Source organism: Candoia aspera, chromosome 6 (genome assembly GCF_035149785.1).
Source record: "Candoia aspera isolate rCanAsp1 chromosome 6, rCanAsp1.hap2, whole genome shotgun sequence".
NCBI classification, from domain to species: Eukaryota; Metazoa; Chordata; class Lepidosauria; order Squamata; family Boidae; genus Candoia; species Candoia aspera.
The window spans coordinates 92,525,172-92,542,854 of record NC_086158.1 but is presented as its reverse complement, the minus strand read 5'-3'; the positions used below and the strand labels follow the sequence as shown (position 1 = coordinate 92,542,854).

Below are 17,683 nucleotides of genomic sequence, written 5' to 3'. Positions count from 1 at the left end.
AGTTCATTGTAATCAAAGGTAAGGTGAGTCTCATTAGAAACAAGGAATTCTAAGTTCATATATAAGCTGAAGGGACCTGAGCTAATAGGGAAAAAAGATTTGCGATTATGGTATAAACTGCTAGTGCAACTGCTTTGGGGGGGAAAAAACCAGATTTCATTCAGGGGACATTTAGGAAGTCAGTAAAAAAAACCCCAAACTTCTAATTGTAATGCCTTTCTAAAAAATTGTGATGCGATCACACATTAAATGCTATGTACAGTACATGCTGATGAGGTTCCTGAAAAAAGAAATTGAACACCACTAAGATGCCAGCTTAGTTCTGTGACTCTTGTTATACTTTCCCACTCTGTGTTCCTTCCCAGCAACAAAACTGCTTTTCCAATAGTGACAGCTTTTTGCATGAAGTCTAAATTGAGATCTATAACCATGGTTTTTCTAGCTGAAATTGCAAGTCTAACTGCTTGGAATGTTTTTTTTTTTAACTTTTAAAATGTGTCTGATTGTTTTGCTGTTCATAGAATCTTACACTGCAGTCCTACGCATGTTTGTTCAGAAGGATGTCCTGTTATATTCAGTGAGGCTTACATTGTATTCAGTTTGTTTCAGGCTGCAATCTTCATCCCACAGTAGCAGAGAGAAAGATCCTTCTCTCATTCCTGAAAACCCTTCCTGTATTGTCTTCATAAAATCTTTTTTCTGTTGTAAATATTATTTGCTTGTTTGGTTCACCAAGTTTCCAGTTTCAGACCTGTTTGAAGAGTGCATACATCCAGTTCTCAACAAACTAAAATAACAAATGTATTAAAAGCACAGTGTTGTTCCTCAAACAGAACCCATATAAGATCTAGGAAAGTAAATTGAATCGAAGTGTCTGTATTGTATATCTTCTTAGTCTACTTTTGATCTGGGGGATTGTGTTGGAAGAAAGAGAAGGAGGTAACATCACTCAGGTTTAATGTTGCAGTAGCAAGCAGGCATGAGCTTCAGGTTTTGTACTCCTATCCAACGTGGATGGAGAAAAATTAACACTGCTGATTGCTCTTGAACAAGCCACAGTTTCCTGTTGCATCCAGATAAGTAAAACTAACTTTTTTTAATGCCACAGTTCTGATACCTTCATAATTGAATTAACCCTAGATGCAGCAATTGCTGTTACTCAGATATAGACGTAGTAAGAGAAGAGCTATGTTAAGTCTATGGTGGCAAAACATCAAGAAGAGTCTAGTAACAACTTTTCCAACTAACAAATGTTATTTAAAGGCAGAAGATTCATCAGATGCATAGAGTGGCTGGACTGATGAAGGTACGTAGGTAGATGCATAACCACTCTGCATCTGATGAGATGAGCAGCTGCTCACAAAAGCTTCAGCCTTTTAATAATATTTCTTAGTGAGAAAAGGTGCTACCAGACTCCTCCTGATTTTTTATTCAGATATAATAAGTGAACTGTGGTCTGTTCAAAACCCCTGGAAGAAGAGGGCTCCCTGCAGGATATTATACTTAAAACCATCAAGTACTTGTGATGCTATAGCTAAGTTACTGTCTGAAGAAGATCATCTTCCTTGTAGCCATGTTTGTGCCTGAAAGTTCTTGGATTTGAAAATTGTCAGCTACAAATGTAGCCTTTCAAATGACTCCATAGAAGTTATTAGCTCATACTTAACTAATATTCCCCAGCAAGCTGGCTGGGGAGTTCTGGGAGTTGAAGTTCACACTTTTTAAAGTGGCCAAGGTTGAGAAACACCGCCCTATCTGATTAAATTGATTGAAAAGATTTCAAATGGTTTCAGACAGCATCCCTGTTGTGTTGATTACAGGCAATTCTTAATTGCTAGAGGCTGGTTACCAGCATAGACTCTTAACCTGAGTTGTTTTTTGTCATTTATGACATATGTGCATATGAGTTGGATTTTATTTAAAACTCTTCAGCAGTTGTTTGGGCACTGTCAGTGCTTGGCCCATCCTTTAATGGAATATTTGAACGTAATCCAAAGATATTGTCCAAGTTGTACCATGTTTTTGTACTTTTCTGTAGCTTGATATGAATTAATTTAAACCAAGCCCTCTGATTGTTAGAGTCATATAATGTTTTTCACCTTTTTGGTAAACAGAGATAAGTAAGCAGAAATGTTATCACACCCTTACTTTGATTAAGCATAGATTTTGAAATCACTTAGTTTGAATTCCTGCAGTTTGGCACTAGATGGCTTTTCCAAAGACTTCTATTGCTACTATTGGAAATGGGTTAATGCTAATCAGTTGGGTGATCCAAGGCAGGTCACACACTACTGGTGCAATTCATTTTCTTGTTTTGATAGAAAGATGGAAGGGAGGAGAAGAGGGAAAAAGACTGTTAAATATGGTAAAAGAATATTTATATGGCCATGTGTTGCACATTCATATTAAAGATGTATCCTGGTTCTGGAAAAACATAATAAGAATGCTACTGTACTTACTTGGATGAAACAGTATGATTTAAATACCTTCACTGAGTATCATTAAATATTAGTTATCCCACAGTTGGGGCAGTTTGGAAAGTCACCTTAACAATAACCAGAAGTGCTTTATTTTCCGTAAAAATACCGTGATTTGTTTCATAGATCAGCATTTTGTCTCAAAGAAAATCTTATTTCAAGTCACTGGCAAAATTAATTAAAAGAACTATGATTTGCTTCTTAATGCAAGATGATGGTCTTCTGCTACGTGTCAGAAGCTTGCTCTCCTCTTGCAGCACTTGCTTATTGAGAGGAAGGCTACAAAGGCCAGAGTTGTCACAAAATGTTCACATGTTCCTTAAGCATTATGTTTTCATAGCAGACTTGCATTTTCATGGCAGATTTCCCTGTAACCTTCAGGATTCTTGACTTACAATTAATGCAGTATTTTTACCCACTTCACAGTTTGATTAATGTTTGTCTTGCATATTAGCTCAGAACAAAAGAAGTGCAAATCCGTATAATTCATTACAATTTTAACTGGCTTTTGACTACCTTTTTGCCCTGTCTTTAAGCCTAAACTACTTACTGTCTGCAATCTGGCATAGGACAAATAGCCTAATTTACCATAGAATGACATATTGGGAGAAAATACATGAACTTCTTTGTGCGCATTACATGAAGCCTTCCTTTTTAATGCCTATTTTGTAGACTTTAATTAAAATGGAAATTAGCATAGATTGTAATAATAGTGGAAGTAGAATTGGTCTGCTTAATTTGGCTATAAAAGCATAAGAACATTATATGAAAGATGCTGCCAAACTGGACCTGAATTGGACTTCCCCTAATCTCCTGTTTGGACTATGCTGCCTGGGAGCATGGTCATTGAAATCATGGCACCTGGCTGGGGAAAGCTGTCTGTCTTCCCTTGTGGTTGACCAAATGTCTCTGGAACGCAGAATTGGAAACCACAGTCTTTTCTTTGAATTCCCCAGAAATTGCTATTTGAAGGAATACTGTCACCAACTATCTAGAGATGCCTTTGCAACTGAGTGGGCAAACACAGTGATTAAATCAATAAGTAATAAGCAAACCGTGGTTAGTAGCATTTACTCATTGTCCAAAATTAAACTAGGGAGGTTTTGTTCCATCCATTTCATTGGGTGCTTCCCAATTCTATCAATGTTAGTTTTCGGGGAAGGGGGTGTCCCCATATCCACTGAATTTTGTGCACACGTTCCTTTCCTTTTGTTAATATAAATTCTCAAATCTCAAAAATGTTGGAAACGTATTATCATATGAGAAATATTCCAGAACCCCTTTCTCTGTCTCTCACTACTTGAAAAATGTAGGAAAAAGATAGAAAATCCCAAAACATCTGAAGGAGACAACTATAATTTGTTTACTTCTGCTTGCCAAGTAGATTTTGAATCCTGCATCTCAGATGCTTTCTAAAACCAATGTAAAAATTGGCTGTTGTGGCATGAAAGGTCTTTGAGAGAACTTTTTAATTGCTTTTTTATGTATGACTCAGTAGATGGCAGCACTTCACTGACTTGACTCAGGGTTACAAAGCTAAGCAGGGTCAACCCCAGTAGTACTTGGGTGGGAGACCAAGGTTGTAGGCATAACTGAGAAGTAGAAGAAGAATCCTGTACACAGTCAGAAGGCAATGGCAAACCACTTCCATCTTGCTGGCAAGAAAACTGTATGTGCCTAGAAAGTCAACAGGGGCTGAGTTTGATTTGAAGGACACCTTACGTTTTGTTTTGGTCTTTTTTCCTCCTCACTACTTTTTTTCCCCCTTAGTATAAAGTACTGCTAAATGTGGAAGCCGCTGGTGACTTTTCATCATTAACTTGCAGAAATGAAACACAAAGCTGAACATATGAATTCTTTATTGCAGGAAATTAAAAAATTCATCAAAAGCATGTCTGAAAAGATCAAGAAAACCAGGGACAAGTATGGCATTAATGACAATGGTACAACAGAGGTAATGCGCATAATAGGTGCTTTCTAACGGCTTATAGTTTTGGGGATGGAAAGGGGGGCACCCTCTGGGTGACTTTTTCTTTCATATACAGTATATCAAGGAAGCCAGCATAGTGTAGAGGTAAGGTGTTGGACTAGCAGCAGGGAGACCCAGCTTCAAGTCCACCTGCAGCCACAGATGTGGCCAGTCCTTCTCAGCACAGCTTCCTTGCAGAATTCTTCTTGTGGGGATAAAATGAGAGGATGTACCCTGCCATCAGCTTCTGAATGAAAGGCAGGATAGACTTCTAACTAAATATATTAAGGGTCCCTGCCCCTGTCCTTTTCACCCTGCTGAAGGATTTTCTCTACCTGCAGCAATCTGTTCTGCAGTGACCTTCTGAAACAGATCAGTTTTAAAACCAAATATGTTTTTAAAATGTTAAGAATGTTGGATAGAATCTCATATTTAGCCTTCCCATTGTATTTACCAAATGCAGGTGTTTTTACTCCTAAATTTCTCTCTTCATCTTAAATTCTCTGCATGTGCCCAATGTATGTATGTGCCCTTCAGGGGTTCAACATGAAGAGAGCTGGAGGAAATGAAAAACCTGTAGTGCTTGTATATGAACGCAGATATTTTTAACAGGCAATTCCTAGCCTTTTTTCAAAGGGTAAAAAACAAGTGGTGATTTTGCAAAGGAAAATAGGTTGAATCATTGATCTTCCAAGAACAGCAAGTACCATAAAATAGGGACTGTGTCTGGGAAATAGAGGGAAATGTAGTGTGTGTGATAGTAGTACTCTGATCAATGCAGAGAACTTGCTCAGAATATTTTCAGAGCTGACCTCCCCAATTTTCTGACCTCTGTATATGTGGAACTTCAATTCCTATAGTCCCTATTCAGCACAGCTGGATTCAGAAAGGCTCTTCTGGATCTTCAGTATATCCAAGTTCAGATGCCAGAGAAATCTACACTTAACTTTACAATCACAACTTAACTGTCTTAATGTTTTAAAACTGTTTTTGCATCTACAAAATAACAGGAGTGAGAAAGACAGTGTGTCTGAAGCTGGGGCCTTAAGATTCAGTGTAGTTCATTCCCACAGCAGGAAACTATGGTTTTTTCCAGGTCATAGTTTGACACCATCATGTTTATGAAGAGTAGAAGCAAAGCAAAGGGATAAATGTTTGGTGCCCCTTTGAGCCATATGTAGGGAACACAACACCAATTGTTGACTACTCTATTGAATATACTTCTAATCATTCTGGGTCTTCATCACTTTAGCCATATGTTTTATACCAATTGGACCGAATCACTCCAACCCAGCTGGAAAAGTTTCTGGAGATCTGTAGGGAGAAGTATATGAGGTATGAAAAATTATTGTTTCCTGATTCTTTTTTCTGATGCATGAGATGCCAAGTTCGTCCTAAATAGGATGTACGTGTCTTGGGGCTATTATTGCTCTGTGATTTGATTTGATTTGATTTGATTTGATTCAGAGAAGGTCCATCTTTCTGTAGGGTAGTTTCATTGGGATTTAATGGAGGGTGACAGCTATCATCTGATCTCCTGTCTTCCTTGTTGCGTAAGGTCTCTTGCTAAAGATACCATTTATATTCTGGGGCACTAGCTTCCCTCTGTTGCATAGGTTGGTTAAGAAATGGTGTTTGAGACTGACTTCATCAGCTCAGATCATTTAGCCTGTACATAATAAACAACCACTGCTGATGAGTATTGTATATATTTGAAAAATTTGCATTAACCCTGACCCAGACTCCTTGGTAGGAGCACTGACTCTTGTCCCCTTTTTATGCACATAAACAAGGGTGTGTAGTGTTGACTTATTTGAACAAGAAAGTTAAAATATAAAAACAATGACTAAGTTTATCCAGTGTTACCGATACAAGAGATGGGAAACTTGACTCTGAGCCATATTGGAGTCCTCTGTGCACTGGTGGTGTTTGTGCAATCAAGTGAGCACATGAAGGCCACATGTTCAGTGTGTGGGAATTCCTTTTCTTGACAATCTCAGCTTTTACTTTTTTGAAGAGGAGAGGAATGATTATTTTATTTAGAGACTTTATAAACTTTGACAATATACTTTGAGTATGGACATATATGGGACATATCTGTCCTATATATGTCCGTGCTAAAAGTGTATTGTCAAAGTCTATGAAGTCTCTAAATAAACATTGTTTGGAAAAGTATACACCATGGTCGTGCCGCAGAACTTCTAGATTCCATGCAGCTGTTTATTCCACATTATAGGAAGCATAGACGTGATTTAAGAGAAGAGGTTATGGATCACACCATGAGGAATGGGAAACTGCAAATATATCTTGTGAGATTACACAGGCTGCCAATTTAAACTGCCTTCAGTGCCTAGTTTTGATTTCTTCTCCCAAAGATTCGTACATTTGTCTACATTTTTTGACATGCAGGTTTAATTGAGCTTCAGGCAAATAATGAGTCTTGAATGCCACACTGAGAATTTTCATTTAATTCAGAGAATGTGAATCTGGGTCCTTAGAGAACTTGGGTGTGTTTTCTATGCAGCCATGAACTATCAAGGTGATTGATAGCTGTGAAATGAATGAAAACAAATGTTTCTTTGATCTTACAACCTAGAGCACAGATGGAGCCTGGCTCTGCAGTGGGAGCCCTTTGCGCTCAAAGCATTGGTGAGCCTGGCACGCAGATGACTTTGAAGACGTTCCATTTTGCTGGTGTGGCCTCAATGAACATTACCTTAGGAGTGCCAAGGATCAAAGAGATTATCAATGCCTCTAAAGCAATCAGGTACATTGACTCTGAAGTGATCAGAAGGTAGTTCTGGATGATTTGCAATAGGTCTCACTTCCAATTTTTGCCTTAATTATAGTAGAACTTTATGGAGACCACATTGAGATTTTTAGTAGGAAGTGGTAATTATTTTTTATTTGTTTATTGTTATATCCCACTTTTATTACAAATATTTCAAATGACAGAACAAAAATGTGGAAGAACCATGAATTCAGTTTCGTGCTCCAAAAATTTTAACAAAGGTCTTTTGCACCAAGTTTCGAGGAATTTAGTAAGAAACAAAATAAATGTTATGAATCATCAACTAGATTTGATTATCACTCAGATCTATGAAGGATAAACTTGGTTAGCATGGTCATTGGTGCCTTTCTCAGTTACCTGCTGGTACCTTGGCTGTCAATTAAAGTTAATTTAGTCTCCTCTTGAATTACCTGTAGAGATGGTAATAGACCAGGTTTTGATAGAAATGTGAAAAGTCCCAGTGTACCGTTTACTATTCCAGCCTAACTCTGGAAGATGAAAGGAAATACTTGATTGAATTACAATGATTAGTCCCAAAGTTGGTGGGAGTTTGGTGATTGCACCAAAATGATCAAGGAATTTGGTTTGCAAGAACAAACTTTATTTGTATTTCATTACTCTTTTCTGAACAATCTTTGTATTAAAAACAGTTAATGTTATCTATTAATAAAGGTTGTAATCCTAGACAAATTCTTGAATTTAGTGGGATTGCATGTATAGGATTATACTATAAAGCATGTAGGTACATTTCCATAGTGCTATATCTTTCTGTCTGCTCACTTCTCATATTTGACCTGGTTTGGGAGGCTATGACATAAAATTAAAATGGAGCAACCTTCAAGCTACTGCAATATTTTCTGCCCATCTTTTCTGCTAGTTCTTTTCAATTTCAGATGAGGCTGAAAAGAATCACTAATTTTTAAAACTCAATGATAGGTTGGTCTTAGAGGATACCTGCCAAAAGTGGTCATTTTTAGTACTGTTAGGTGATAGTTGGAGCACCTAATTAAAGTTATATGTAATGTATTTATAACATTAATATTTGAATATACGGAGAGCATATATTGTTTCCTGCTGGGTTTTACACTTCGTGCCGTGTGAATTATAAAACGTCTGCTAATAACTATAAAAAAACCCTAAGCTAGACCGTTTTTCACAGTTATGCTTTTCTTGCTTATATATAGTACACCAATTATCACCGCACATCTTGACATCGATGATGATCCTGATTTTGCCCGTTTGGTCAAAGGAAGAATAGAGAAGACACTTCTGGGAGAGGTACAGTGTGTTCTTTAATGGATAATACTGCACTTTATGTATTATGCTGTTGGTATAATGAATATTCAGAAATAAACTGGGGCTTGGGGGGCGTTTTTGAATTGCAGATTTCAGAGTACATTGAAGAAGTTTTCCTTCCTGATGACTGTTTTATTCTTGTCAAGCTTTCATTAGAGCGGATTAGGCTGTTGAGGCTGGAAGTGAGTATTTGCCTGAGGGAGTAACCTGTAACTTAGTATAAGATGTAGGTCTTGAAGATTACTGTATTTCAGGAAGAAGGTAAATATGTCTTTGGTGCCCTTTTCCATTGTTCCAGTTACATGATTTTCCTCAATAAGAAACATACAGCTACAAATACCTGTAAATTTTCAGTAGCGTATTCATGATGTACGCCGAGAACCATACTGTATATTATGCAGAAGAAGATGGTAGGATTTCTGAATTCTACCCTTCAGGGTACAAAAAGGCATGAATCTATATTTTACCCTCCCCCCCAAAAAAATCTCAAATTGGCCTACTGCCTTCATCCCTTTTATCTTCCCCAAAATGATTGGCCAAGGATGATCTTGGAATGTCATGGCACTGAGTGAATCTAAACCTGGGGGTTCTACATTAGTTATCTGCTGTACCACACCAGTTCTTACAGTGTTAGCAAATTATAATATAAATCAGGTAGAATCCACATATGTAATGGAATCCTGAAACATTAAATTGGATGGTAACATCCCATGTGCTTGACTTGAAGGATCAGGTGGAATTTTGAAAATTACTGCTTTAGATGTTAAATTGGAAATGTAAGAAGCTGTTGGCTTTTCATGCCTTACATTTCCTTCAGTCCTTTTTGATGCAAAGTTCTAGTAGCTGTACACCTCACTTGGCACATAACTGAGTATTTCTAAGATTCTAGGTTCAAAGCATATATTCCATAGGTGAATAGAATGATGCTTTGTGTTGGTGTTGGTGTCAGGTCATCCCATCAGAGGCATTTGGCCAGACTAGTATTTTGAGCAGAAGGCTGAGAGAAGGAAGATAGATGCTTTTGAACTGTGGTGTTGGAGGAAAATTCTGAGAGTGCCTTGGACTGCAAGAAGATCAAACCAGTCCATCCTCCAGGAAATAAAGCCAGACTGCTCACTTGAGGGAATGATATTAAAGGCAAAACTGAAATACTTTGGCCACATAATGAGAAGACAGGACACCCTGGAGAAGATGCTGATGCTAGGGAGAGTGGAGGGCAAAAGGAAGAGGGGCCGACCAAGGGCAAGATGGATGGATGATATTCTAGAGGTGATGGACTCATCCCTGGGGGACCTGGGGGTGTTGATGACCGACAGGAAGCTCTGGCGTGGGCTGGTCCATGAAGTCATGAAGAGTCGGAAGCAACTGAATAAATAAACAACAACAAGAAGTATTTTGAGCATCTTGTCTAATAGCAATTATATGCTTGTAGAACCAGACCTGATGCCAAACAATGATGCAGATAATAAAATGACATTTCCCCGCACAGGTTAATGCAGAGACTGTGAGATACTCTATTTGCATCTCAAAGCTCAGAGTGAAGCCTGGGGATGTGGTTGTCCATGGCGAAGCAGTTGTCTGTGTTACTCCCCGAGAGAATAGCAAGAGCTCAATGTATTATGTGTTGCAGTCCTTGAAAGAAGAACTACCAAAGGTGAGGATTCTTGACTTTATTGTCACTGAAGCGTAAGTGAAACTGTTCAAGTTCTTTCTGAAAAGGATTGCCTTCAAAGTCTTCCAAATAGGAAAAGAATTCTTAAGAGTCTATTGCTGCTGCTGCTGCTATTATTATTATTATTATTACTACTACTACTACTACTACTACTATTATTTTCTTTCTGTTTGCTTGCCATGTTTTGGTATACACATTTCCCCAGAAGATCTTGCAGTTCAGGACATTTACTTATCTGTATCTATATTTACAAAGATAGATCTTCTTGTTCTTAGACTTGGAGAGTTTTTATGTTAATCATGTTGATCTATTCAGCTTGGACGTGTTAAACTTTCTCCCTTTTTTTCTGAGGTGGGCATTTCCAAATTTCTTCAAATTTTCTTCTTGTTGCTAGGTGTGACAACTCCTTCTTGTAATCTGGATAGAATCATTCAGTTCAGCAGGGTTTGATGTTTAAAGTCAATTTCCATGGGTCTACCCAAAGGCCAACTAGGTCTGGCTCCTTCTCTGAAAAGAGAAGCTTTTGACCCTGGTTAGCTGGGTAGTGATGATGTCACAAACTGAGCAACAGGAAGACTCTCAGAACTGAATTTCCTGGAGGGCAAAGGAAAACAGCTGACTAACGAACAGGAATTCCATAGGATAGGTAGGTGGCAAGAAAGGGAGAAGGAAATACAGGATACTGGAAAAGATGGGCAGAGGAATAGCAAGTCAAGAAAAGGGGTGGGGGGCATTGGAGTGGACAAATTGAGAGATGAAACCATAAACCAGAAGGAGGAGGATGGAGGGAGATTGCTTACCACCGCAGGAACTTTATTGAAGGTGTCCTGACATTTAAAACCCATTTTCTGTGAAAGCCAAATGAAGTTCCTTTGCAACAAATAAGTAAAATCAGAACTAAGATGTAGTACAAATTTAATCTCTTACCCTGTCCCAAAACGAAGTTGACGACTGACAGGAAGCTCTGGCGTGGGCTGGTCCACAAAGTCACAAAGAGTCGGAAGCGACTAAACGAATAAACAACAACAACCCTGTCCCAACATATTCAAGGCCAATAGCAAATGATAAAAGAATGGTCTAATAAAGACTGAAAACAGAATAACTATAATAAATCACAAATCAGAACAACAGAACAAAGGCAAGAAAAACCATTCTAAAATGCCTGGATGGTAAGATTTTATTGGCCTGGTGTGAAAACAGTCGTAAGGCTGGCACAAGCTGAACTTTCTTAAAACAGCGGTTCCAACCTGGGCGGGTGCAGCTGAGAAAAACTTCTCCTTTTTGTGTTGATTAGAACGTTTCATCAGAAATCATAGTGAAGATGCAGGAATGGAAACAGAAGACCCTTCCTCGGGCATTTTGTTTCCAACACACGTAGGACTTTTAAAAGAAGGAACAGTGCCTTAGATGGGCAACAACTGGTATAATATGGCTGTCCCTGATGAAGCTAAAATTCTAGTCACTGGACTAAGAACTAACTGAAAGTTCTTGATCCTTCTCAAAGACATCCCCAACTTTATAGTAATCCAGGCCAGGGTTTACCAAATCATGGATCATTTTAGCTGCAGGGGAACATCATACGCTCTGCCCTGATTAAAAAGCAAATTTGGATCATGCAGAATGTATTTATTTGCAAAATAAATTGCCCCCCAGGAAATTCATTTTTATAAAGCGTCTCACTCCAGGGGCTGTAGATGATGTACAGAATCAAAATGAAGCATAAGGAACAATATCATATTTAAATAATCACAAACAATAATAAACGGTCATGGTGTGATTTTCCTCCAGCTGCTTGATCAGCAAAGAAATGAGATTCCTAACTCTCTGAGATCCTTATTCATTCATGTTCTGCCCATTTCCCTTCATGGAGATCATTCAAATGAATTCTTGCTGACAGTCTTTGGACTCCCAAATCTTAGTAAAAAAAGGTGAAGGAGGCTTTTAGTTGTATTTTTACACTATTTACTTTATTTTTCCTGAGAAAAATCAAAAGCTTCTGCTTTCGTTTGATTCTCTTTCAAACCTCTAGATCGTAGTTCAAGGTATCCCGGAAGTATCTCGTGCTGTCATTCATATTGATGAACAGAGTGGGAAGGAAAGGTACAAATTGTTGGTAGAAGGTGACAACCTGAGATCTGTCATGGCCACTCATGGTGTCAAAGGAACAAGAACAACATCGAACAACACTTATGAGGTAATCAGTGAGAAGCGATAAATCGCTGCATCATAGCAGTTAAGAGAGGGTTTCTCAGCATGTGACATTATTCCTTGGTTCAAATCTTGCCTCTGCCACAAACTGACTTAAGTACTAAAGTAAAGCCTTCATTTAAGCTTGGTGCCTTGTCTGCAATATAGGGCTAATACATATTTTGTAGGGTCTTTGTGAGGATTATAGCAAGGTAATTCAGTGAAAGACTCTGAACGTAATGATGGAGAAAAACAAGACTTTGAGTTTTTTTGTATGAAGGCATAACAGTTCATATATAAGCCATGGAAATGTGTAAAGAAGTGGGTATAATGGGGTCGGAGAACAGAGTAAACAGAATAAGCGGTTTGCCATTTCATTAAGGCAGCATAACTTAAATCTTCCAGGTTGAGAAAACCTTGGGCATTGAGGCTGCACGAACCACTATTATCAGTGAAATTCAATATACTATGGTGAACCATGGAATGAGTATTGATCGGAGACATGTCATGTTGTTGTCGGACCTGATGACATACAAGGTTTGTTTGTTTTTTTCATTACTGTATTCCTTCACCTCTCTCTCTCCCCCCCCCCAAAAAAAAAATAAATGAAAAAAATACTAAGTTTAACAGTATTATCAGCATGAGCATAAGATTTGGGCAGCTTTATATTTATGTTATGGACTTTATATTAGTGTTCATTCAGAAATTGAGGTCAGTTCTGGTTAGTACTTAGGTGAGAAATCAGAGGGCATACTACAACTAGTATTCCTAGGGTTACAGGCTAGATGGGGAACTTGAAAAAGAAAGTCCCAGAAGAAGGCAGTGGCAAGTCACTTCTGTACTGCTGTCAAGAAAACAACACAGATGAATCCATAGAGTCACCAAAGGTGTGCTTGTATTGAAGGAGACTTTACCTTGAAAAATCAGTATCCCAAAAGGAAAGCCAGTTCTTGCACTGTCATACCAAAATTAAGACAAAAAAAATCATAAGAGGCAAAAATAGAATTCCTGTTTGGTTCATGTGCTAGTAATGAACTCTTACTCAGACAGCCCGCTGACTACATCCAAAGCTTGTCTGTATGATATTTTAAATCGTTGAGGATCATCTCACATTCCTCTAAGTTACCTGCTCAGCTTTTGGAATTGCTTCATGGTCACTTCTGCAGGGAAGGCCATGTAGTTTTGGGCAGAAGGACAGAAGAGTAACAACCAGCAGTTAAACTCTCTTTCAATGTAACACAGAGCAAAAAAAAGTTCTCCCCAGAAAGGAAGAATCGTTCAACACTGAAGTTGTCTCAGTTGCTTTTCACCAGCCATCGATATGCCTTTTGTTCTACTTCACTCTCTTCTTTTCTCTTCCCTTTTTTTCCTCCATTCTTCTCACACCTACCATTTCTAGTTAGGATGATCAGGGAGGTTCTGTAACCAGTTCCTGTCCTCCTCCTTACGGTAACCCATCTACAAAGATCACACAATTGTTTTCTTTTTATCCAGACTGTTTGAGAGTAGGGCAGTTGTTTCTTTGCACACTGGGTGGAGTAAACAGTTGCACTCCACGTGGATTTGGTAGCCAAGCTGCCTCCACCCGTAGGTAATCTTACATGGTGAGATTGCCCGAAGGGATGAAAGCGTGCTTAGGAACAATTTAATGGATTTTAAAATATGATTTAGGCGAAATGTCATGAAGGACTTCTGCTATTTTAGTTTGGGGATAAGTATCATTGGTATTTATAAATCCTTGCCCTGTGTCCACTAGTTTGATGGCCCTCCCCATTGTGTCCTCCAGCCACCAGGTAATTCTAAGTATCTACCAAATATTCATTCCCAAAGTTAACTCTGTTTTCCAGAGATCAGAGAATTATTCTTACTCAGCCACATCTCCCACCCCAGGCCTGTCTGGAGAAGCTGTGGCAGAAACTCAGATATTCAAATTTGTCATGTCTTTGCACTAGTCTTCAGAGCAGACATTCAGACAGGCTCTTTTACAACTCACATGACGGATAAGCCATCCAGATCCAAGATTGCCAAAGACTGAGATAAACTAATAACCTAATGTAACTGCTAGCAGAATCCAGCTGAAACTAAAGCAGGGACAGCCCCATTTAGTACTTAGATGGAAATCCAGGGCTGTAGGCTAAATTCAGAAGTTGAAAAAACATCCTAGAAAAAAAAACTTTTGTAAGCAAACTGCCACCAGTTGACTCAACAGGAGTCAAGTTTGAATTTGGAGGCACCTTTACCATTTTACAAGACCAAGGATTGTTTCCCCCAGCTGAGCTGATGTATAGGATAACCATTCCAGCCTGTCTAAAATATTTGTTGTGGAAATGATACATTCACATCCTAGCCAAAGGAGATGCTAGTAATAAGTTTTGGAATAGGTATTGAAGATCACTTTGTTATTTTCCTCCTGCTGATGAAGACTGGCCATGTGTCAGGGATGTGTTTCCAGTTATACAGTTCCTTGCTTTAGGTTTCATAAGCCCTTCAGAAGTTCCTCATCTGCAACTTCACTATTAGCCACTTGGCTAAGGTTCATCAACATCTGAAGGACTGTACTGTAGATTCACTGTATCTGATTTAGGATATCTAAGAGAATCTCTCCTATATCCTTGTGGCTTCCTACTCCCGTCCGTTATTCTTCATGGCTTTTGGCAAAATGGCTCTGTTTTGTTTTTGCTTTGATAACTAATTTCACAGTGAGTCAAGTCCTGCGGTTGGGAGGGTGCTTTTTTCAGAGAGGGAGATTGTATTTATAATTCTTCTTTCAACTGATGAGAAATAAAATAATCCCCTGTTGATTCTATTTATCTGGTTTTCATCCCAAAATGAAAAAGTTGGCCTCTGTGTACCACTATAATATAAAGTTTGGGACGGAGCATTGCACGTCTTGCCATTTTTTTCTGTCTGCCCATTTGGCAACTCTCCACTAATCTTAACAGCTTTTGCTTTCCCACTATTTTTCCTTTTGGGACTAGGGCGAAGTTCTGGGAATTACTAGATTTGGCCTGGCAAAAATGAAGGAGAGTGTATTGATGCTTGCTTCATTTGAAAAGACTGCAGATCATCTCTTTGATGCTGCATACTTTGGGCAGAAGGATTCAGTGTGCGGTAAGTATTCTAGGTTAATTTATAGCCCAGTCAAGATGACTACTTGCCATTAGGTACATGTCTATAAATCAGGTGTGTTATTTATGTAAAATCAATTGAAGCCTTGGATAGAGTGAAATGAATGAATGAATGAATGAATGAACGAACGAATGAACGAGCAAGCAAGGCTTTTCTGCTCAGCCCCCCAAATATATTATGTTCTGTCCCTTGAATTTTCAAACATGGTACAACAAGGTAGCAGGTTGGTGTTTTTTTAAAAAAAAAAAATCTAGCTCTGGATTTATTTTATTGACATGTTGTGATATTTTTTGTGGGGGCAGTTAATATGGTATTGTTTGAAGGGTTTGCAGGCCCAGGAAAGGGTTACAGGTTAGATCCACAATCCACAGGCCATTGTTAATTAATCCATTGAATCCCTAGTTCAAAATAGGGACCAAACTGGTGAAGATCTCTCCCAGACACCTTGTGAAATATGTACCAATCAGGAAATGATAATAGGCTGAAGAGCCTCATATGTTCCTGCATGTGAACATTAAATTCTTGACAGCATGTTCAGAACATTTGCTGAATTAGGTTAGATGAATCTCTTCCAGGTTTCTAATTTATAATTGTGACATTCCCCTAGCTCTGCCCTGTGATTTCTTGATAGTGGAGTTGACCTGCAGATAAATCTCTACATTGAACCATGATGCACATAGTTTCTTAAACACCTGGGTTTTCTCCATGTCTAATGCAGGTGGAAAGTGAGAAGAGGTGGGAGGTGTGAAACATTGTTACTGTTGTTGTTTTCTTGATCTTCTACAGGAGTTTCTGAATGTATTATTATGGGTATTCCAATGAACATTGGAACAGGACTTTTCAAGCTGCTGCATAAAGCTGATAAGGAAGCAGTGCCACCAAGACAACCCTTGATTTTTGATAATCCTGATTTCCATCTCTCTCTTCCAACATAGCAGCTGGACAGCACCAAGAATAACTTGATGGTATTTTTTTTAACTAACATGTAATTTGGTGTGTGCTCTCAAACAGGGTTAGGTGGCTGGATAGACGTAAGGTACGTGCACCTGACCAGCCACTGGAACAGCAAGTTGGACTTATATTTGTTAGAGAGATGGGTTAAGCTGTAAATGTGTTACAAGCAAATAGATATTTAAGAGTCAAAGTAAGGTGGAAACCTGCATGATCCTCAATCCAGAAGTAGAGATAATTTATTTTTTTTCCTCCAAAAATGTGAAAGTTTTATGGAGCATGAAATCTAGGTTTCTAACGCTGTAGATGTGAATAAAGAGACATTTTTTTCAAGATGAAATGGGGGTACAGATGTAATTTACTGAATAAAACTTATATTCTTTTATAAAGTTATTTATTATGAAGTTACTTAATAGAAGACCACACACACACACACACACACACAGCAGTGATGACAAAATAAAAATTAATAACTGTGATAATTAAAAAGGAAGAAAAGGTGAGGAAAACAGTAAAATTAAAAGAGGTGTACTGTTTATTCGGTGTTTTAAAATTGTAATTATCCCATATCAAGCTTTTCCTGGGAACTGGGTCAAAATTATATTTGTGACTTTTCTTTTTCCTCACTGCTTTTAGAAGCACAGCAGAGGCATACATTTTACCACTCACCCCCTATGTAGCTATAATAACTCCAAATTTGTAACTAATTCACATAGTCTGACAATGACTTTTAATCTACTTTAAAAGGTCTAAAGTTACTATTACACCAATGCAGGGATGTGGATTAAATCATGTATTGTAGTAGAAGGACCTCAAAATAAATATATGGCAGAGGTGAGCAACCTTTAGAGGTGGCAGGGACCCAATAAATTGATTTGAAAATATCACAAAATCTCATGTATTGGCTTTTTTTTTTTAAGAGTAGAATAATCTAAATGCAGTTCTCTGGAATCTTATTTTGGTAATCCTTCAATTAATCCTTTGAGGTAAGCCATATAATTACGGTAATGGAGATGAGGAGGAGGACTAAGGCTGTGCAAGTTTTCAAAAGACACAGTCCTTGGCTGAGAGGGCTTCAACCGATTGCCATGCTGCCAGCTTTCTTATTTTACATTAGGGCCCTTCAGCCTTTTGGACATTATGGGCATTCTCATCAAATGACTATATTTACAGAGGGAAACTAGTGAAATGGCTTTCAACTGTCCTCTTTT

The 17,683-nt window shown here is 38.3% G+C and overlaps 1 protein-coding gene across 1 annotated transcript in view; it reads left to right on the top strand.

Moving 5' to 3' along the window:
- Nucleotides 1-16,812, top strand: part of POLR3A (RNA polymerase III subunit A) — a 49,383-nt gene extending 32,571 nt beyond the window's left edge. The window contains exons 22-31 of the mRNA XM_063307689.1: nt 4,345-4,431; nt 5,699-5,781; nt 7,043-7,213; nt 8,422-8,515; nt 8,623-8,715; nt 10,023-10,187; nt 12,235-12,399; nt 12,798-12,929; nt 15,371-15,503; nt 16,308-16,812. Coding sequence (XP_063163759.1) covers nt 4,345-4,431; nt 5,699-5,781; nt 7,043-7,213; nt 8,422-8,515; nt 8,623-8,715; nt 10,023-10,187; nt 12,235-12,399; nt 12,798-12,929; nt 15,371-15,503; nt 16,308-16,456 — 1,272 coding nt within the window. The 3' untranslated portion in view covers nt 16,457-16,812. The remainder of the gene's footprint in view (nt 1-4,344; nt 4,432-5,698; nt 5,782-7,042; nt 7,214-8,421; nt 8,516-8,622; nt 8,716-10,022; nt 10,188-12,234; nt 12,400-12,797; nt 12,930-15,370; nt 15,504-16,307) is intronic.
- Nucleotides 16,813-17,683: the final 871 nt, after the last annotated feature.